The 22,431-nt window shown below is 38.6% G+C and overlaps 1 protein-coding gene across 7 annotated transcripts in view; it reads left to right on the forward strand.

Moving 5' to 3' along the window:
• ZNF462 (zinc finger protein 462) overlaps positions 1 to 21,653 on the forward strand; it is a 151,961-nt gene extending 130,308 nt beyond the window's left edge. For 4 of the 7 annotated variants that reach the window (XM_058445231.1, XM_058445230.1, XM_058445232.1 and 1 more), the window contains 3 exons: positions 11,279 to 11,411; positions 17,576 to 17,699; positions 18,854 to 20,738. In XM_058445231.1, coding sequence (XP_058301214.1) covers positions 11,279 to 11,411; positions 17,576 to 17,699; positions 18,854 to 19,061 — 465 coding nt within the window. In that variant the 3' untranslated portion in view covers positions 19,062 to 20,738. Of the gene's footprint in view, positions 1 to 11,278; positions 11,412 to 17,575; positions 17,743 to 18,853 lie in introns of all 7 variants that reach the window. The other 3 variants (XM_032164801.2, XM_032164804.2, XM_058445234.1) reach the window with 2 other exon arrangements.
• Positions 21,654 to 22,431: the final 778 nt, after the last annotated feature.

Genomic DNA, 22,431 nt, shown 5'->3' on the forward strand with positions numbered 1-22,431 from the left:
AAAGGCAAGCAACAGACTAGAAGCAAATATTTGCAAATTAATTATCTAACAAAGGGCTTTAACCAAAATATTTAAAGAAATCTTACTACTCAACAATAAGAAGATAAGCAATTCAGTTAAAAATGAGCACAAGATTTGAATAGACACCTTACCAAAGAAGATAGATATACAAATGGCAAATAAGCACATGAAAAGATGTTCAACTTGATTCACCACTTGGGAAATATAAATTAAGACAATAATAAGATTCTACTCCCTGACCACTAGCTAGCTTGGCTAAAATTAAGAAGGCTGATAGTATCAAAGTGTTGGAAAGTATGTAGACAAACTGGAATCTCATACATTGCTGATTGGAATGTAAAATAGCATAGCCACTTTGGAGCAGTTTGGCATTTGTTTATAAGTTAAACGTACACTTGCCATCTGACCTATCCTACCTTCACATAAAATGGATGGATAAATAAAATATGGCCTATCCATGCAATGGAGTACTACTCAGCGATGAAAAAGAATGAGCTACTGATACATTTAACAGCACTGAGGAATCCAAAAAATGTTACGTAGACAGAAGCTAGACACAAGAGACTATGTATTTTATGATTCTGTTTATATGAAATTTCTAGAAAAGGCAACATGATAGAGACAGGAAGCAACGAAGAGGTTACTTGGGCCTGGAAGATGGGAGCAGGGATTGATTACAAAGGATATGAAGGAGCTTCTCAGAGTGATGGGAGTGTTCTTAAACATCATTGAATTGTTTACTTACAATAAATTTTATGGTAGGTAAATTATACCTCAATACCTAAAACAGATGCAAGTTTCCCATAACCCAACATACAGTAGGTCTTCAATAAGTGTTAATTTCCTGTAGTCTTTTTATGACATTCATCCTGAGAACAGCTATATCAACAAGATACTCAAGATCCGGATTAATGTGGAATAGACTTAGCAATTGGTTCCAAACAGGAATTCACTTTTTTTCCCAGTAAAACAGTGCGTTGCTCATTATATTCTTCTACAAATAGCATTAGGTGATTTGTGTGGTGGGGAGAATCTATAGAATAAACTATAAGACGTATAGAATGTATTTTCGGTTAAAGGATTTTGTTAAAAAGAACTGAACATTCGAAACTGGACTTCTGAATTCTGCCTTCAAAGGTTGTAAACCTCAGGAACATCTATAAAGATGTCAGACTATATCATTCACAGATGGGACAGAATCCTGGTACCAGCAAGAAAGGTCCTTAAAGTCAAATATACCATTCCTTTTAAGAACCAAAATCTCCAGTGCAGTCGATTTAGGCTGCATGTTTATCCTCAGAAGCCAGAGTGCAAAAGGGATAACCATCAGAACCCTCATTTTATAGGTGATAAACACAATCTTTCCTCCTAGATCTTTATCTTTGTTACTAGTGAGCAAGGCATCACTTGTAATCTCTTAGGATCTACAGTAAACAGTGCAGGTTATTTGAAATTTTATTTTTTTATCCCGTGACTCCCTGTCTGTGTTTAATCTCAGTGGGTCCTCTAGAAGGTTGACTAGGGTAGTTTCTCCCTCCCCTCCCTCTCCCTTTTACTTCCCTCTCCCTTCCTTCACTCCCTGCATTCTCTGTCCCCCGACATTCTACCCCCCAACACATATAGTGAATTATTTATCAGTAATGCCCTTTTTTAGCAATACTGTTGAAAGATGAAGACAACATTTTTTCTTTTTTGAGTCAGGGTCTTGCTCTGTTGCCCGGGCTGAGGTGCAATGGCACAATCATAGCTCACTGCAGCTTCAAACTCCTAGGCTCACGCAATCCTCCCACCTTGGCTTCCCAAAGTACAGGAATTGCAGGTGTGAGCCACTGTGCCCAGCCTAAGATAACATCTTTAGGAACCTTAAAGTCATGAAGAAAAACAAACCTTGCACTTCTCACATTTAAAAAATACACACACTTTTTTTTAAAAGAAAGTTTATATGCAATACCTTGTTAGTGTTCTTTATGGTTCTGAAGTCTCTTTGCTAGTTTAAGGAACATAAAAATATATTATCTCTAACTTGGTCTGCTCATAAAATTGTCATGTTCAGTATATTAAATTTAGAAGGATAGTCTATTCAGGCAGTACATATTCACTAATTGAATTTACTTTGAAATGTTTTTAATTTTTTATATAAATGGAGCCTCAGGCAGTTGAACTCTTAAGAAACTCATATCTTACTTTTCGCCAGTTTGGGGAAAACAGCAAAACATTAAGCTCAGAAGGAATCATCAACATTTTAGTTATTCTAATAAAATTGCTCAGTTTTTTGGACTAGTGAAATCCACAGTGGCCAAAAAAGTCACTTAGGACGTTTGTTTCCAGAAAAGGAAATGAGAAATAAATGAAGAATCTTTCTCCAAAGATTCTTCCCAAATAAATCATAAGAAGAATTTTTCCCAAATCATAAAACACACCTTTGGCCGCATTTTTTTTGGATTGCTTTTTATTTCTGAACTAAATGCTAGCAGCTTTAGCTTTATCAACAACAATGATTTCTGCAAGCTGAAGGCTTCTCTAGAAGACTATGCCATTTCGTTTCTGCTTTCCCTCATGTAGTTCTGCTTCTTGATTTGTTAACCATAGCTCTGTCTCTTCCGTGTGTTACAGAAGACAGAGAAACCAGAATTAGATAAGCAAGAGGTGTGACCATTTTTCAGAGGGGTGTGTCTGGCAAAACCTTAAACAGTATTTCTCAAATAGACATTTGAAGATGTTCTTTATCTGTACCTTTGAAACCATCCACTAAACTCCCCAGTCAAAATTCTTTGTCCCAGCTTCAAAGCTTCCATAGAACTTTTCTCCTTCCTTTCTTAAGGCAGATTTATTTATCTCACCTTTCTTTCAAAATCTAACCTAGTGCCCAGCATACAGTAAAGCCTCAGGAGTTGTTAAATAAATCAATAAATGAAATCAATTTTTCAAATATGAAATTTTAAGTATCTTGTTCAAATAAGCAAAATGTGGCAGCATCCATTAGCATCTTTTCCCTCTGTATTTTGGGTCCAGGAGATTGACAGCTGCTTAACTGGCCAGCCACAAGGCTCTGAGCCTTTCTTAATTACATCTTTCACCTAGCTTCCTTGAGTACTTGTGTCTGAAGTTATGCTGAGTTTCTCCAAATAAGTGATTTTGTCTGGACTTTTGCTAAGTTAGGTATGATGGAAATATGTTTTCTGATTGTGACACAGTGATTGCAAAAGAAAGTAGATATCTTTCTTGACTTCTGTGCTCTATATCCTTCTGGGTACTCTATGATCCTTTGTTTTTAATATTCTTAGGCTTTTATTTTGAAAAAAATTCGGAAAGGATGCTACTACTGTTCTATCCCATCACATTTTGCAACATAACGTTATTGTTAATACTTTTTCTTTCTCCTTCCTGTGTTCAGCCAGTATAGCCATGGTAGTTTTGACATATTTTGTGAGTAATTTTGCATTTCTGCAGATGATTTGCATTATAATGGGAAAAGCTTGAGCTGTGTCATCTGGAGATCTGAGTCCTAACTAATCCTGGCTTCATCATTTACCTGTTTTGTGATCTTCATCTACAAATATAGAAGGCAACACATTTACTACGCAATGGTCATAAGGGATAAGTGATACACGTAAAAACTACTGGGGGCATTTGTAGCACATAATAGATATTTGGTAAGTATTGAAACAAAATCATTTAGAAAGTGCCCACTTTTATTCTCTCATTAACAAGCAACTTTATTTCATGGGATACAAATCTTATGGCAATTTTTTTATTATTATTATACTTTAAGTTCTAGGGTACATGGGCACAATGTGCAGGTTTGTCACATAGGTATACATGTGCCATGTTGGTGTGCTGCACCCATTAACTCGTCATTTACATTAGGTATATCTCCTAATGCTATCCCTTCCGCCTGCCCCCACCCCACAACAGGCCCCAGTGTGTGATGTTCCCCACCCTGTGTCCAAGTGTTCTCATTGTTCAATTCCCACCTATAAGTGAGAAAATGCAGTGTTTGGTTTTCTGTCCTTGTGATAGTTTGCTCAGAATGATGGTTTCCAGCCTCATCCATGTCCCTAAAAAGGACATGAACTCATCCTTTTTTATGGCTGCATAGTATTCCATGGTGTATATGTGCCACATTTTCTTAATCCAGTCTATCATTGCTGGACATTTGGGTTGGTTCCAAGTCTTTGCTATTGTGAATAGTGCCACAATAAACATACGTGTGCATGTGTCTTTATAGCAGCATGATTTATAATCCTTTGGGTATATACCCAGTAATGGGATGGCTGGGTCAAATGGTATTTCTAGTTCTAGATCCCTGAGGAATCACCACACTGTCTTCCACAATGGTTGAACTAGTTTACAGTCCCACCGACAGTGTAAAAGTGTTCTTATTTCTCCACATCCTCTCCAGCACCCGTTGTTTCCTGACTTTTTAATGATCGCCATTCTAACTGGTGTGAGATAGTATCTCATTGTGGTTTTGATTTGCATTTCTCTGGTGGCCAGTGATGATGAGCATTTTTTCACGTGTCTGTTGGCTGCATAAATGTCTTCTTTTGAGAAGTGTCTGTTCACATCCTTTGCCCACTTTTTGATGGGGTTGTTTGATTTTTTCTTGTAAATTTGTTTAAGTTCTTTGTAGATTCTGGATATTAGCCCTTTGTCAGATGGGTAGATTGTAAGAATTTTCTCCCATTCTGTAGGTTGATCTTATGGCAATATTATGAAGTCTTTATACTTTATGATCTCTCATGGGTTTTCATGTTACTGGTAAATTCAAATAGCATTTATTGTGTGTCAAGTGAATGACTCTGCACTGAGCCTATAAAGCTAAATAAGAAATGGTTGCTACCCTAGAAGAGTTTATAAGCAGCTAGGTGAGACAAGTTTAAACAAAGAAACACAATTCAGCATGTTACTTGCTTGATAAGAGGTAGTTTTAAAATTGGAGAGGAGCACAGTGCACAACAAATATAGTTTCATGACTCTGGCTCCATAGAACTTTAATACTGCCTAACTGGTTTGGTTGGCTGAATATCTTTTCTTTCTTCCCCCCCACCCCCCCCAGCTTTATTGAGGTATAATTGATAAATGAAATTGTAGATATGTAAGGTGTACAATGTGATGGTCTGATATATGTGAAAAAAAGGGGAACCCTGGGGCACTGTTGATAGGGATGTAAATTGGGAGAGCCATTAGAGAAAACAGTCTGAAAGCTCCTCAGAAAATTAAAGATAGAACTACCATATGATACAGCAATCCCACTTCTGGATATTTAAGTAAAGGAAACAAAATCAGTGTCTCAAAGAGCTACTGCACTCCCATGTTCCCTGCAACAGTATTCACAATAGAATAGCCAAGACATGGAAGCAGCCTAACTATCCACTGATGGATGAATTTTTTAAAAAGTGGTACATAAACACACAGTAGAATATTATTCAGCCATGGAAAACAGACATTCTACCATTTGGGACAGTATGGACAAACTTTGAGTATCCTTCCTTGAAGCTTTTACAAGAAGTCTAATTGAGGTGCTCTTATCTAAGAATTCAAGATTTTTTTACCTGCACTTTTGACCATTTTGCTGTAAGAAATTGTAGAGACAGTACTTTGCTGAATCTTTCTCCCACTGTTTTCTTTCCCTCATTCCCATTCTGATTTTTAAGGACAGGCAAAGAAGATCTGTCTGTTGAGTAGACCACTTGGTAAGTTAGGGGTTGGCAAACTATGGTGCATGGACCAAATCTAGCCCACCTCCTTTTCTGTATGGTCCACTCTCTAAGGATGGTCTTGACATGTTTTAATGATTGAAAAAGTATCAAAAAATTGTAATGTGAAATATAAAATTCAGATTTCACTTTCCCTAAATAAAGCTTTATTGGAATACAGCCATGCTCATCCATTGACTTATTGTTTATGGTTGCTTCTGAGCTACAACAGCAGTTGAATAGTTGTAACAAAGACTATAGAGACCAGAAAGCCTAAAATATTTACTTATCTGGCCCTTTACACAAAAAGTTTACCAGCCTGTGTTATAAGTCGTTCAAAATCTTCACAGCACTGTGCATTCTTTTTAACATCAACATGCAGTATTAGGTAATATGAGCATCCTGGTTGGGTGCCTCTTTTTGAAGGTACAAATGTTAAGTAAGAGGGGCTACCTTAAAGTTAAAAATTCTGGAAACATTAAGTGGACTTGCTCAATCTCAATCTGTCCTATTTGATGCTTGCAATGTAATCTGAAGACAAGGGTTCCAGTTCCACTCTGCCATTAGCAAGCACATTTATATCAGTCTTCTATCAGACTGGGTTTGCTACCATAATACAATATGAAAATGCATATTCAACTTGATAATATTTATAAATCACATATAATTATTATTGCCTTAGAATATGCCAGAAGAAATACATGCTAAGACCAGATCTAAACCATTTTGCTGAATAGTTAAAAGCCAACAAATAGACAAATGTGGAAGTGATTTTGCAGTGTCCTCACTTCAGTGTTAAGGGATGAAACATGTGACACCTCATCTCACTTTTATTTTATTTTATTTTATTTATTTATTTATTTATTTATTTATTTATTTATTTATTTATTTATTTCTTGAGACCAAGTCTTGCTCTGTCACCCAGGCTGGAGTGCAGTGGCATGATCTTGGCTCAGTGCAACCTCCACTTCCCAGGTTTAAGCAATTCTCTTGCCTCAGCCTCTCAAGTAGCTGGGATTACAGGCACCCGCCACCACGCCTGGCTAATTTTTGTATTTTTAGTAGAGACGGGGTTTCACCATGTTGGCCAGGCTGGTCTCAAACTCCTGACCTCAAGTGATCGACTCATCTCAGCCTCCCAGAGTGCTGGGATTACAGGTGTGAACCACCGCACCCAGCCTTCATCTCACATTCTCATTAGACAGATGACTTCACCAAACTCTGGGTTAGTGGCCTTCACAGGGGACCTTGAGTGAATGGGCATTCACAGATAGCTTTCACAGGAATAAAGATCTGCATATAGGTTTCTAGTCTGAATTATTATGTATCTGAACAATCCACCCTTCAAGAACATATATGGCTTCTTTCGTCTGCAGAAGGAGCCTGGAAGGAGCCGGGTTCTAAGTCTCAAACTCTTAAACTCGCTCCTTCTCCCTTTGTTGTGGGCCTTTGGGGAAATGATAATAAACTGCTTCTCATCTTCAGAGGAAACAAACGTGTTTCTCTCAATATGTCATCTGCATCATCAAGGAGTTATTCAAATACCCACCAACCTCTGGGCCCCAAAAGTAGTGTAATCAGTTCAAAATATATGGGAACTTTTATAAAGTCTATACCCTTTGATTTTGACCATGTAATTTCACATCTGGAAATATAGCCTATAAAATTAAAACTAAGCATGAAAGAAAGGCTTAAATATAATAAGGTTTATTACTTTTTGTAACAAGCATTTTTAATTGTGAAAAGCCAGAAATGATCCACCATAAATTCACACGGGAATGAACAGTCAAGTAAACTATCATATGTCCACTTGACGAAATGCTATGTAGTCATTAAAAATTTTATTTATTCAGAGAATGATGCGTACGCTATGCCAGGCATGAAAAAGTTGGATATATACTTGTTTGTTTTAAAATGATAACAGCAATGTAAATAATCTACAGATAGAGAACAGGAATACAGAAATACATTAATTCATTAACAGTTATTATGTATAGGTAGTTGGACTTTAAATGAGTTTTTCTTATTTTCATAAATTTTTTGTGAATGTTTATATAAAAGAAACTATTTTAAGTGAAAATGAAGATATCCAGTAGCCAGGAGGTGAGAATAACACCCTCTCTTAATCTAGACACTGTGCTGGCCAGTGGGGGTTTCAGCTGTAAGTAAGACTCACAGCAAGTCTGTCCTCATAGTTTATAGTTGGACTGGGGAGGGGCAGGCCATAAACAATTCATTACCAAATGGGGTGTGCTCTTGAAGGCGGGGTACGCTCTTGAAGGCGGAGTGCAGAATGCTGTGAACACATGGAGCAAGGATATCCAACACAGGAGGAGTTTAGGGAAGGTCTCCCAGAAGAAGTGACAGAAGTGGGGCTAGATTAAGGACTCAACACATGAAGCCAGCAGGCATAAGAGTTTCAGACAGGTGAGATGGTAGAGGCACAGACTCCTCGAGGGCCTGACATATTCCAGGACCTCAGTAAGTTCAGGGTGGTGGGAGCAAGGGGAAGCCTGGAGAAGATGGGCCAGAATAACATGAGAGCCCGCCATGTAAACGACAGTAAGAAATTTGTATTTCATCCTCAGGGCAAGCAGAGACTGACATGAAGAGATTTACATTTTGTTAAAGATTGCTTTGACCACACTAAAGAATCAGGTATAAGAAGGGACAAGAGTAGGTGCTGGGAGACCAACATGGGAGGGGAAGGGGCTGGCAGTAATCCAGGTAAAAGATGATAATGGGCTCAGGAATGCGGAAAAGAGTCTTCCTTTTGTGTTAGGATTAATATTTGGATAGATGGCTTGGGGATTTCAAATACCTTCATAACCCAAAACAATAAAGAGTTTTTATTTTAAAATCTTCTAATTACATGGCAAAAATTTTAGTTCTCATTTTTAAATCTTTTAATTGACTAGCAAAGATTTCAGAAATCTTCAGGACCAAATAAATCCTGGGTTAGCCTGGGATGAACATCATACTGTGAAAATGTCATGTACTATTTTAAAATCATGCAGAATTTAAAATGTTAACAGTTTTCCAGTGAAGGGATGATGGTGCTGGGAAAATGGACAAATACAGTCTTCAAAAAAACTCAGAATGAGGGGGGAAAAAAATAACATTTGGTTTGGTGACAGATCTCCTTCTGTCACCAAGAGCTCCAAAAGAAGCAGGGGTTCCAGTGTGGACCCCAGAGGCTGGCACACAGCAAGCCAGCCCTCCAGGAATCCTTGATGAATGAATGAATGAGTTAAAACAACTGGATTAAAGCAGATGTTTGAAGATTCTTCTTTGGTCTCCTTGGTTTCATTATTTTTGTTTCCTGGTGACAGCCCACCCCTCATGTCCTTTACACGTATTTATAGTTTCCCTGATTACTAATGGTGAGAAGTGCAGGAGAAAGTGGCCCAGGAAAGGCTGCCTTTTATGTGCTAGTCACTTAAAAATACTTTTCTTCAAATATGTTTAAAAATTAGGCAAATTGGAACCTTGCCTACTTTTCCTGAAAAACTAGCAAGCCAGAAAACTTTTTATTCAAATATTTATCATGAATGCTATTTGGCTAAAATGTAGACTTTGTGGCTAAACATAACTTCGTAAATATGCATTTACAATGCTTGTTGTAAGCATTCCCAGGAGCCAAAACTAGAAAAGGCTCACATTCCCAGAAAGGGGAAGGAAATTACATTTTGGGGGACTGTTGTGTTTCAAGCACTATGCTGACCTCCTTTTACAAATAAAGATATCAAAGACATATACTGAGTGATTTATCCAGAATCTAGTGGTTAATGGCAAATCCTAAACTTGAACTCAGGTCTGTCTGACTTCAAAGAGCATGTTCTTGTGCTATCCCTTTTTGCTCTTATGTCATAAAAGGAAATCAATGAAAATATTAAAGCCCTAGTTAGTAAGGTGCTACAAGCGAAAGTCCTTTGGAAACCGTTACTGTGAACTTAGAAGGGAAGAAAGAGAAATCGGGATTCAGAACTGACCTCTTTCTCCTCTTGCCTTAGTCCCTTAATTTTTATAGTTTTTTTAATTGAGAAAGACAAGAAGTTGCCTTCCCTGCTTGTTCAGTGTTGGCGTTGTTGTCTGCGTCTTGTCCACCCCCATGTTGAGTTGTTTTCAAAGTTAACTAATTTCATGGATTTCATTGTTATAGATAGATCAGTGTATGGTTTCTCCTGTTTTAAAAGAGGTTTTTCCCTGAGTTCTCCTCCTCCTGAATGCTACCTTTCTCTTACAGGATGTTGTTGGGACAGTATTCAGTCTCAGTGTCTAAGGCCTGGTACTCTGAGGCTCTTTACATTTGTCACAGTCGATGATGATGTTCCCATCTGCCAAGCACATGGAATTGGTGGCGTTCAGCAAATCTTTGTTCCAGTCTGGTCCCAGAGACTATTTTGGAATTGTCTTGTAAATTATCTCTTTCCTCTCCTGTGTCCTCATCGTCACACTCTGTCTGTACTGTGGCATCTAGGGAAGTCGGCCTTGGAATCTAATTAATGATGTCTGTCTTCCCTCTTCAACTTAACTGTGAGCCTCTGGAGGCCAGAACCAGGTCTCATTCATCTTGTGTGTCCCCTCCCCAGGCCTCCAACAAGGGGAGCATAACACCTTACATAGAAGGCGTAGCCCATGGCAATTTTTTGACTTTAGTCCTGCACCAGCTTGTCATGCCTGATCGTTCTATGCATGCAACTGGAGAGGTTCTGAAAATCGATTCATGATGAAGGTAAATTTGTGCTGCCATTGATCTGAGAACCCAAAATGGAAAAATCATTAAAGACTTTTCTTAGTGTAGATTTTTGTATCCCTCCAAATGATACTTTGAAGAAAGCCTGGATTCCCACATTATTCTGACCACATTTTACATAAATAAAAACCAGCCATAGTTAACACTTTTAAAGGGCTTTTAGGGGTTAGTCATCTAGGTTTTTCTCAGATAATCCCAGCTTTGATACATAGGCTCTGGTCAGCTTCAAAAACAGTAGTAACACTAACAGTAATAATATTATCTTCCATTTAAACTAGAGTTAAGGATCAGGTGGCTGTCATCTGGCCTAAGCTGGGACACCCCGCAACACCCTGGTTGATGGGATCGTGGCAAAGAAGGTTGTATTGTGTCTCATTGCTAGTGGTCGGCATGCTTGCAGAACTTCTTCACCTGCAGAAGTATTTGAAACTTGGGTTTTTATGAGAGTTACACCTTTGAATTCAACTACAAAAAGAGTGTGTTTTGGATATTTACTCTATACTCTAGGCTTCATTTTACTTTTGGTCTCCTGCATACTATAGCTCACGTTTCTTCACAAGTTTGGTAATGAAGGTCCAGTGTACAAAAGTTCCGGTGAAAATGATGGAATGTGGGAGCAAAGGGCAGCTCTATCTCCAAAAGAGTCAAAACGAAGAAAAAGACCTCTTAGGCCCCGGAGTTGTTTGGTCCTGGTTGCAAAACCACAGTCACAGGAAAATGATGTTAGAAAGATCTCTTCATCAGGGAGAACCCCATTTGGTCTGCAGTTTATTATTCCATCATTTGTTTGGGCCTTTTTCAGGTAAGCCGTAACTTTGAGCTGGTTGGACGGGTTAACTTGGATCAGCTGGAACAGATGAAGGAGAAAATGGAGAGCTCCAGCAGTGATGATGAGGACAAAGAAGAAGAAATGAACAGCAAGCCTGAAGACAGAGGTTAGTCTCATCCTGCCCTCCCAATCCCAGATGGCATCTGGCATGTCCATAGTGAGACAGAAGGGAGGCAGGAGGTTGTTGTAGGAGTAACAGAAGGAATGATCCTTCTTAGTTAAGTAGCAGAACAGACTGACTTAGGAAACACATCAAGAGCTGTGTCTTTGTAAACTATTACCAGCTATAGAAACGCCAAGGAAAACAGACATTTTCTCCCTGATTATAGATATATGTTTGTTGAAAAATAGATGGCAGTGATTTGTTTTTAATAAGGAAAACTGGTATCTAGGGAATCTTCAGAATAAGGACAAGCAGACAGCAAGATGGATGACACTGTAGAGCTCTAGAGGAATGAGAATGAACTTCCAGTTGAATGCATATTTAAAATTGCTGCTGGGGCACACACTGCTGGAACTGTAGGGGAGGGTGGTGCAAAGAACTTGAGCCCCTACCCCCTGATGTCCCTCTGCGTGGCCCTTTTCTTAACCCCCTTTGTGCTCTGACTTGCTTTGTAAAGAGAGAGAAAGAGAGACCACCTCTTTCATTCAACTATGTATTTACAGAATACACTGGGGAAGGTTTTGTGGGACTTTGGTACTATTTTTCTAACTTCCTGTGAGTCTATAATTATTTCAAAATGAAAAAGTTTTCAAAAGTATATTTAGTTGTGGATATACATTTGTGTGATTCAGAGTTGGTTTTCTGTATTGCTCAACATGGAATATTGTGGAAAACCCCAGACTATACATACAAGAATATAGATTGAGATATGTTACTTTAGTTATTGCAGATATATCAAAAGCACATGGATAACATAAACATCAGAAATCAACATTGCAGATATTGACCCAGAGATGAGAATAGTACTAGTTGCCATTACTGAGCATCATTATGTGCTAGCCTCAATGCTGGTGGTTTTTATATAACATTTTTCTTTAATCTCATGACTAGAGAGGACTGTACATTTAGCCTGCCTGAATTTGGTTTCCAGTTCTGCTACTTACTGTCTAGATGGCTTGGGGTAAATTATTGTATTTCCTTGTACATTCATCATCTGTGAAATAATCACAATCATAATAATGAGAATAATATCACCTCCCTCCTAAGATTGTTGTAAAGATTTTTTTTAACTTTAAAACTTCAGATTTTGAACTTTTTAAATTTTTTTTAAATTATTTTAATTGATAAAAATTGTGTATATTTATGATGAACAACGTTTCAAAATACATATACATTGTGGAAAATTAAATCAAGCTCATTAACATATGCATTACCTCACATACTTGTCATTTTTTATGGTGAGAACACTTAGAATCTACTCTCTCAGCAATTGTCAGGTATACAGTATGTTGTTATTAACTGTAGTCACTGTGTTGTACATTAGATCTCTTGAGCTTATTCTTCCTATCTGACTGAAATTTTGTATCCTTTGAACAATATCTCCCCAAACCCTGAGCCACTGGTAACCACCATTCTACTATCTGCTTATATGACTTTGACTTTTCTAGATTCCCCATACAAGTGAGATCATGCAGTATTTGTGCCTGCCTCTCTGTGCCTGTCTCATTTCACTTAATGTAATGTTCTACAAGTTTATCTATGTTGTCACAAATGACAGGATTTCATATTTTTTAATGGTGAATAGTATTTCATGTGTGTATATACCACATTTTCTTTATCCACTCATTTATTGATGGACACCTAGCTTGATTACTTACCTTGGTTATTATGAATAACCCTGCAGTGAACGTGAGAGTGCAGATATTTCTTCAATATCCTGCTTTCATTTCCTTTGGATATACCTAGGAGTGGGATTGCTAGGTCAATGTGGTAGTTCTACTTTTAATTGGTTGAGGAACCTCCATGCTGTTTCCATAACGGCTGTACTAATTTGCAGCCCCACCAACAGTGCAACAGGAGTTCCCTTATCTCCACATTCTCTCTAGCATGTTATCTTTACTCTTTTTGATAATAGCCTCGTAACAGGTGTGAAGTGATAGCTCATTGTGGTTTAATTTGCATTTCCCTGATGATTAGTGATGTTGAACATTTTTTCATATGCCTGCTGGCCATTTGTATGTCTTCTTTTGAGAAATGTCTACTCAGATCCTTTGCCATTTTTTAATCAGATGATTTTCTATTGAGTTGCTTGATTTTCTAATATAGCATGGGTATTAATTCCTTATCAGATGTACGGTTTGCAAATATTTTCACTCATTCCATAGGTTGTCTATTACTGTGTTGATTGTTTCCTTGGCTGTGCAGAAGCTGTTTAGTTTGAAGTAATTCTGTTTATCTGTTTTTCCTTTTGTTGCCCATGCTTTTGAGGTAATATCCAAAAAATCATTGCCCAGACCAATGTCATGGAGCTTTTCCCCTTTGTTTTTGTCTAGTAGTTTTATAGTTTTAGGTCTTATATTCAAGTTTTTAATTCATTTTGAGATGATTTTTTATCTGGTGTGAGATAAGGATCTAATTTCATTCTTCTGCATGTGGATATCCACCTGTTCCAATACCATTTATTGAAGAGACTGCCCTTTCCCCATTATGTGTTCTTGGCACCTTTGTTGAAAACCGATGGACCATCAATGTGTGGATTTATTTCTGGGCTCTCTATTCTGTTCTGTTGGTCTGCATATCTGTTTTTAATGCCAGTACCGTGCTGTTTTGATTACTATAGTTTTGTAGTCAATTTTGAAGTCAGGTAGGGTGGTGCCTCCAACTTTGTTCTGTTTGTTTAAGATTGCTTTGGCTATCCAGAGTGTGGTTCCATGGGTTGTTGTAAAGATTAAATGAGATAACACACAAGACCTTCACCCAGTTCCTAGAATATAGCAATCACCTAATAAATGATAAGCCTGCAATGTAGGTGTTACTTTTGTGATTTCACAAATGAGAAAATAAGGACCCAGGAAATTTAAGAGCATGTTCAAAGTAAAAAACAAAACAAACAAACAACAACAAAAAATATAAACCCTGGAGATCAAATTCAATTCAAATTTACATCTTCTGGCTCCAAAGGCAAGCCCTCTTCTTAACCCTACACACCACTTTCCCAGTGCCTCGAGTAGTGTAATCTTCATTGAAGGGGACCTGACCCTGAAATCTGTGGATTCAGTGGCCCTTGGGACCTTGCTCTAAGGAGCAGTTTTGTAGAATTTCTTTGTGTTTTCTGCTTGTTCTGTCTGCAAATATTAAGGAAGCCTATTGGTGGGCTACTTCCCTCTAAGGTGTTCCCTGTTCCTTTTCCTGACTTGCACTCACCCTCCTACCATGATGCCAGGGCTAAAGACTATGGGTTTGCGAAGGGGGCCCCAGTTTGGCTCTTGAACCCCTTACCAAGACAGTCAGCAGGAAATGACAACCAAGGTACACTGCCCTTTCAAAAACCCTGTGCCTGTAATTAACCTGAAAAACACATGGACAAATAAAACATCCTTACCATATAGGTTGATTGTTCTTATAAAGTGATTACTTTTATTAGTAGAGGCTGTATTAATCCATTTCTTACAAGGAAAATGGTTGTGATCGGAGAAGCATGGCTTTTTTTTTTTTTCTTTTTCAAACAATTTCATGAGTATGTTCTTCACAATGATATCTTAACATCTCTGCACTATTACCGGCGTTTTCTGGGAGAGGATACTTTTGACAGAAAGACTCCTTTTTCTTCGTGATGCTCTGTGGCCTTGCCTTTTCTCCTCTGGAAATAAACTATTTCTCATTGGATATTATTATGGCTTTTTAATCTCTAAAGCTGAGCATGTGTGATTTCAAAGGTTATAAACATTATAAAAGCAAAATACCCTTCTAGGCTTCTGCTCTCCTATGACTCCTTATAAAAAAGAAAAGGAAAGAAAGAAAACTCGAATTTAAAAGATGGTGGTTGAGATGTGTGTGGTATACCAGGCAGACCTCCTCATTTTACCCTACTTGGCAGCCCCCCTTTTTACTTGGCACTGTGGCATTACACTGGAGTGGTTTGGCTGGAAAGAACTTTAGGGTCTCCTCTTCTCACTGGAAAAAGTATAGTGTCCACATTCATGAGCTTTAACCACATGGGGAAAAAAAAAAAAAGCCCTCAGGGTGGAGAAGCACGTATTCCTCTCAGAGGGTGGGGGATTTACATGAGTAACTTCCAGTCACGTTAATGGGAATTACAAGCCTAAACCTTCCCTTCCCCCTCGCTGATCCTTGAAAGAGCAGCCTCCTTTGTCCCATCTCCTTTGAATAGACCAAGAATCAACTTTCCACCATCTAGGTATATTCTTGGCAAGAAAAAGAAATACACACAATAGCCTCGGGTGTTTCTGCCAGACATCCCAGCTTCTAGGAGCAGAGGGCAGGAGGTGGCTTACGGAGCAGAGGGCAGGAGGTGGCTTACGCACAGATCTCAGGCTGGTGGAGAGCTCTAGGAAGTGTGGCCAGTGCCCAGTGGCCTCCTCCTTTGAGGATGGAACTTAGTATGTGCCATTGGGAAGGACAGATGACTGGTTTCCTGTTTACAGATTAAGGGTAAAGAAGCAAGTGTACCAGGAACATTATTCCTCTTGTTGGCAATTTAGACTTTTATCAGACACCCTCAGTTTAGGGGGTTCACAGCCTCGCAGCCACCCCACTCCCTACCTCCTTTCTAAGTGCAAGTGCTGGACTGAATATGGACACACTGCAGGTCCTGCCTAGGAAGCTCAGGGAAGATTTGAAAGAGAAGAATCCAGGCATGAAGAAATCAAAATTAACCCAAGCAGAATCCTCCCCACCCCCCTCTCATTATGCAGTTGGGGAGGAGTCAGGAAGGCATTCTGTTGATTTCTTGCCCAAGATAATCCCTGCTAAGGAATTAATGCGCAGAGCAGATGGTGCTGTCTCATTTCCAATGAAAAGAATCAAGGAAGATAGTCTGTGCAATTATTTTTAATGGCTTGTGTGGTGATCTTCTTAATTTGTGAGAAAATGTTTCATCTTTTGTTAAAACTGGCCCCAGTCACATAGCTGTTTGTGCTGAAGATTAAGGCATCACAGAGCCCCCCATCCTGTTAACATCGTCCTGAGAATCTTATTAGATGGGGCATTTCAACCAGGAGGCATCTTCCTGTAATGTCTTGTATGTGTGGACCAGAGTGATCAGAGTGTAAAGATCATCAACACTTCCCTGTGCGATGCCCTCACTTTGCAACATGGCTGCAGAACTGGCAAGGTCCTGCTGTTTATTACCCACATGAAGACTTGGCCCTCTGTGGTATAATGAAACACATATGGGCTAGGAACTCAGGCTAACACAATGGCCATGTAAGCTCTTATCTGTGAGTTTGCCAGGAGACGTGGCCTGAAAACAGTTAAACAGCCAATCCACATTTATCAGACTTCTACCATGTGCCTAGTACCATGGAGGAAACAAAACAACTAAGTCAATATTTGATATTTACAACAGACCATCCAGAAATGTCTGCATATCCCCGTATTCATGAATACCACCAATTGAGGGGTAGGTGCCAGGCACCTGGCCAGGATCTCTCAATAGCAGGGGACATGTGTTCACATACTGGTTCCCACTCATCCAGATAAATGTTCATGGTAGATTCTTCGCTTGCAGATTTCATTCAGTGCGCATAACCGCCCTGTAAGGTATTGATTATAATATCTATGATGGATGACCACAAGTCATGAGCCTTCAGCCTTACTTGGAACAAGTAGAAACCCTGAGGTCCACAACACATAACCTGGTCCAGGGCTTTCGGTAGCCTATGTTCTTTTCAGTGAACAAAGATAAACCTGTGTCAAAAAGGAAATGAATAGATGCTAACCTGTGAGGCACTGATAGAAATCATCACACAAGGGAGAGAATAAATCAGAAAAAATAATGCTCAGATCCCTTTGGAATCTCGGGCAAGGGGCTCTTCAGTCAAGAAAGACCCAGATTTTGTGATAGAAGCATTGGGGAGGTAAGGAGAAATGAGGTCTTGGGGCCCAAGAACCAGAAACAGTTCTCAAAAGCTATTCAAGAAATGCCCTAACAGGCAAACCTAAGAAAAAGTAAGGAATCTGGAAATTGCTTTCACCACATGGCTTTATCAGTGAAGGCAGGAGAGAGGGTATCCTGATGAATGCTGACTTACCTATTCTGCTCATTCCCACAGCACACAGGTAACACTTCTGCTTTCTCTTTGCAGAGCTGATGAGGTTTTCTGACCACGGGGCTGTTATTAACACTGAGAAGCGTTTTCCATGTGAATTTTGTGGACGGGCGTTTTCACAGGGCTCTGAGTGGGAAAGACATGTACTGAGACACGGCATGTAAGTCGGGCCATCTCAAGGATGCCTTTGTCCAAAGCAAGAGGTAGGGAGGGAGGGAGGGGCTCTTGTTTTGGTTCCCCTGACAGTATGTACACCTCTCTGTGTCACATTTCTGGGCCATGGGAGGAGAGGCAATGGTGAGGAACCAAGTTTCTCCTTTTCTGTTGTTTTTTAAAATGGTCACCCAGCCGCAAGTCAAATAAGGAAAAAAATCATCTTTATAAATGACCAGTCCTGCTCAAGCCCATGTGCAGAAGTATAGTGTTTTCTCCAGCCAATATCCCTTTAGTTTTCATTAGCATGACATTCTATAATAGAACGTGAATCGAGGTCAAAAGATCTGGCTTCTGTTCCTGCCTCTGTGACTGATCATTCCCTGAGTGGCCCTGAACATTCCCATGTACTGCCTCGGGGACAGAGCCAGCTTCTTCCTGCCTCCCAGGTAGGTGAGAGCATACTTGTAAAATACTTATGAGATCCCTGAACATAAAATTAGCCCCTCAACAAGGCACGTTAGTCCATCAGACGCAGAGAGAACCTAGGATGTGGTCTTTTCAGGAGGAAACATGGCTTGTGTGGTGATATGAAGCCTGAAGCTTGGTCCCTGAAGCCTCAAGGGTCTAGACCTCAGAGAATATAACCAAGCTTCCCGAGACATGGGTTCCATCTTCAGGTTTTTGCTTTTAGTTTGTTTTCGTGATTTGTTTCAGGACCTGACAAATAAATCGTTAATACCTGAGTTACTCTTTTAGACTTAATAAATATAACCAATCTCCAAGCTTCTGGGTTCAGCTGATGACTTTGAGCATAAGACAATTCTTGCTGTTACCACTTATGACCCAGTAGAGGAAGTCACATAAAATGATTACACTTGTCTAGAAACAAAACATGTTATAATCAATATATAGTATAATAATGGATACTTCTGTAAGTTCAAATCTTTAAGATACAGAAATATATGACTTAAGCGAAACATAGCAGGGATGAATCACTTGGTATTTTGTCATACACCCATGGCATTTGTTCAAAGGAAACCCCAAGGCTTTTTGAGGATCAGGAAAATAAAGACGCTTGAGGGTTTTTATTATTTATTTGTTTAAAAAGAGAAATATATATACTATACTCATCTGTCTCTTCGATAAATGTTTTTCCAGGGCATTGAATGACACCAAACAGATGAGCAGAGAAGAAATCCACCCAAAAGAGATCATGGAGAACAGTATTAAAATGCCCTCCATAGAGGAAAAGGAAGATGACGAGGCCATTGGGATAGACTTTTCCCTAAAGAATGAAACAGTAGCCATCTGTGTAGTAACTGCTGACAAATCTCTCCTGGAGAATGCAGAGGCCAAAAAAGAATAAGCGTTTGGTGAAATTCTTAATCAAACCTTACTTGAACAGTGATGAAAAAGTGGGAGGGCTGGCTTGGGCTGAGAAGGGAGGGACAGAAAAGAGAAGACAGAACAAAGCTGCTTTTTAGGACTGAACAATCTATTTTCAAAGCACTGGTACCTGTGTGAGTGAGTATGTAAATTAAAGTTATTTAAATGGTTGGAATATGTGGCTCCTTTTCCATCACTACATCTTTTCTTCCGGATCTTCATCATGGAAGTTTCATTTGTTGCGGAATATGGAAGCACCTCCCAAGGGTACGGTGCACCCTGTGGTGGTCTTGGACAGTATGTGGAAACAGAAGCTCCGTGACAGTAGAAGACTTCTCATTGGGGAGCAACTTTTTGACGCACAACTTTTGGTGCGTTTTTCTAGTTTTAATACCTTAAGCTTTTTCAAGACCTAACTGCAGCCGCTTTGGGAAAAAAAACAAAAAACAAAAAACAGAAAACAAAAAAAAAAACTGCTTTGCATAAAACAGTCACCTGTTTCCTAGTACCTCAGTCTTAACCAAGGGAACTCTCTGCATTTGTCAGTACTACCTGTCGTCGTTGTGGTTAAATGTAGAGAGAACTGCTGGGCAAGATGGTGAATGGAGAAAAAAAAGAGTTTTAAAGAAAGGAACACAAATTGTGCTTAAAATCCCCATGTGGGTTTTATTTCTTAAAATACTGTGATTTTTTTAATTATTTTAGTAAAAAACAAAACAAAAAAAAGAAACAGACTTTAATTATTAGATAACTGTTTGTGACTTGTCATCCTTTATTCCAGGTAAGCTGTTTATTAGTGTTCAACTATAATTTAGAATTTGGTAGATTCATGTGAGCTAATTTTAAGGTGATTGTGGAGTTTTGTTTGCCACATGTTTATTTTCTATCAATTTGAGTGTTACAAACACAGCACAATTCAGTTTTTCATATGAATTGTTTTTCGTGTGTGTGTTGTTATTGTTGTTTTAATTTCGGGGCAAGGGAGATTTAGTTTTTTGTGAATAGGAATGTTTTTATTTTAAACATGGAAATAACAAAGAAGTTAACTTTTTTTTTTTTAATTTAACTAAAGAACCAAACTTTCGGCACAGCTATGCAGCTTGTGGGCCAGACGAGGAGGTCCTCCTCACCCTTTTGTTGCCTGTCAAATTCACGCATTATCCGTCTCACAAATAATTTCTGTTAGGATTGGCTGGCTTTTGTGTGTGATTTTAAAATCTGTGTTTTGTTTCTGCTGGCATTGTGTTTTGCGGGGGGTTTTCATTTATTTAGGGAACGAGGGGATGTACTAGTATCCCGTCCCTTTGGTGAGAGTGGACAAGAAATAACGTATATCCTACAAGGAGCCTGGAGAACTACTTTCTTTCTTTCTTTTTTTTTTTTTTTTTTTAAATCTAGCTGCCAGCTGCTCTGTCCCCCATATCGGCTTTTTCAGGAGGGAGCAGCTTAGACTAAATCTAAGCCTACATTTATAATATGTTCTGATTGTGAACAAAGGGTTTCGTTCCAAAAAATAGAAAAGAACTTTTCTTGAAGCCTAGGTTTTAGAAGCCCGTGTGTGTGTGTGCTTGGATGTGTGTGTGCGTGTATGAGTGTGTGTGTGCATGTGTGCACGTGTGAGTCCTTTGATTTTCATGTTTTGTTTTTTTTTTTTTACTTGGAAGGGTTGTGGGAGGGTGGGAGGGAAGAAAGGGAAGGGGAATTGCTGAGATGACAGTGTCCCACACAGCTTCAAATAAAATCCATGGAAAGATGTTGCATTTGTGGAATAAGTGCTTACTTGAAAAGCATGTTCTTCTTTTATTTTCTTACTGTTAAGAATTTTTATTTGTAGGATGTTTGTTTTAATTTAATTTTTTTAAGGGATGGGGGCCATCACGTGGAAACCAGAAAATGGGGAAAGTGTGAACTCTCCAGACAAAGATTCATTTTGTGTCTATATTTGTTTTTAATTGGCCTCATTTCAAATGTATTAAACAGTTCCATACCTGGATTGGGTGTTTGTAATGGTTACCAAAAAACAAGCAAAAAAAGAAAGAAAAAGGAAAAAAAAAAGAAAATAATTGTGACATGCTTTTATCACTACTTTATTTTTCAAATAACATGTAAATATTGTAATCCATTGGATTTTGTTTTGCTAACCTGTTAATAAAAATATGGGACCATTATCCTTTTAACAAGGCTAGAATGTCATTTTTTTCTTTTTCAAACATATACCTGATATTTTGTGGCCGCACATTTTGGATGCATTATTATAATTCTGTTGACTGTAATGACATAGAATTTACAACATTTTTTGTTGTTGTTTAATTTATACAGAGGACATTTTTTTCAGAGCTTGAGAGAAGAAAATAAATAGCAAAATGATAACCTATTGACTCCAGTAATCAGTGTTTCCCAATACTTCATAAAAGATAGGGAGACCCTGAGTCCTTGAAGCCAAGGGTTTAAAAACAAAACAAAAAAAAAAACAAAAACAAAACAAAAAAACCACAAGTAGGTTATTCAAGTTGTTTGCAACATACATTTTGTAATGAAATGTGAGAAATTAATAAAGAATTTTTTTCACATGTGTCTATGTGCATCTGTTGTAAATCATTTACAGATACGACTACAGATATGAAATCTAGAAATATTACAGCACTACCTTTCAATGCTTGTACACGAGATATTTTAAGTCATTGAATCTACACAGGTATGGAAAGCAAAGGTAAAGCTGAGGTGAGGTTGAGGTTGAGCTGGGATTTTCAAATGTTAATATTTCTGCCTCAGGTATTCATCACCAACTGAGGGAGTTTTAGGGAAGGAATACTTTTCATCAAAAATGTGAATCAAAGTGATGTGTGAACTTCAGAAGGAGGAAGCACCCGTGATTAAACATCATCTGGGACCCTGAATCCACAAGCACAGTCACTTGAACTGCAAGTCGCACCCACTGCACAGGATCTATTTCAGTGTTGCCCTCCTTCCTTATGAAAGGCTGCGCCACAAACTATCTTACTGAACATCCTGCAGCCATAATTATCACCATTAACTTATTCTTTGAGCTACCCTGTTATAAATCAATGGAAAAATTAATAGTCCTGAAACCTAGAAGAAAAGTAAATTAAAATCAACAGCATTAATTATTAACTCAGAGCCGAATTGCACTATCTGCCTCTACCAGTGTTAGAAGTATGGCTCCTGGATCATTTGTTCAGTGTTCATTCTAAAAACTTGGTTCTAAACCCTTCCTCCTCTCCATCCCTATCAATCAATAAGATCACATTCTGAGTAACATTTTATATTCAAGTACTCAAGAGATACTCAACCTTTTCTAAGGACTGCAGGTTGAGAAGTTTGTCCTGTAT

Source organism: Hylobates moloch, unplaced genomic scaffold, assembly GCF_009828535.3.
Source record: "Hylobates moloch isolate HMO894 unplaced genomic scaffold, HMol_V3 SCAFFOLD_10, whole genome shotgun sequence".
Lineage (NCBI taxonomy): Eukaryota > Metazoa > Chordata > Mammalia > Primates > Hylobatidae > Hylobates > Hylobates moloch.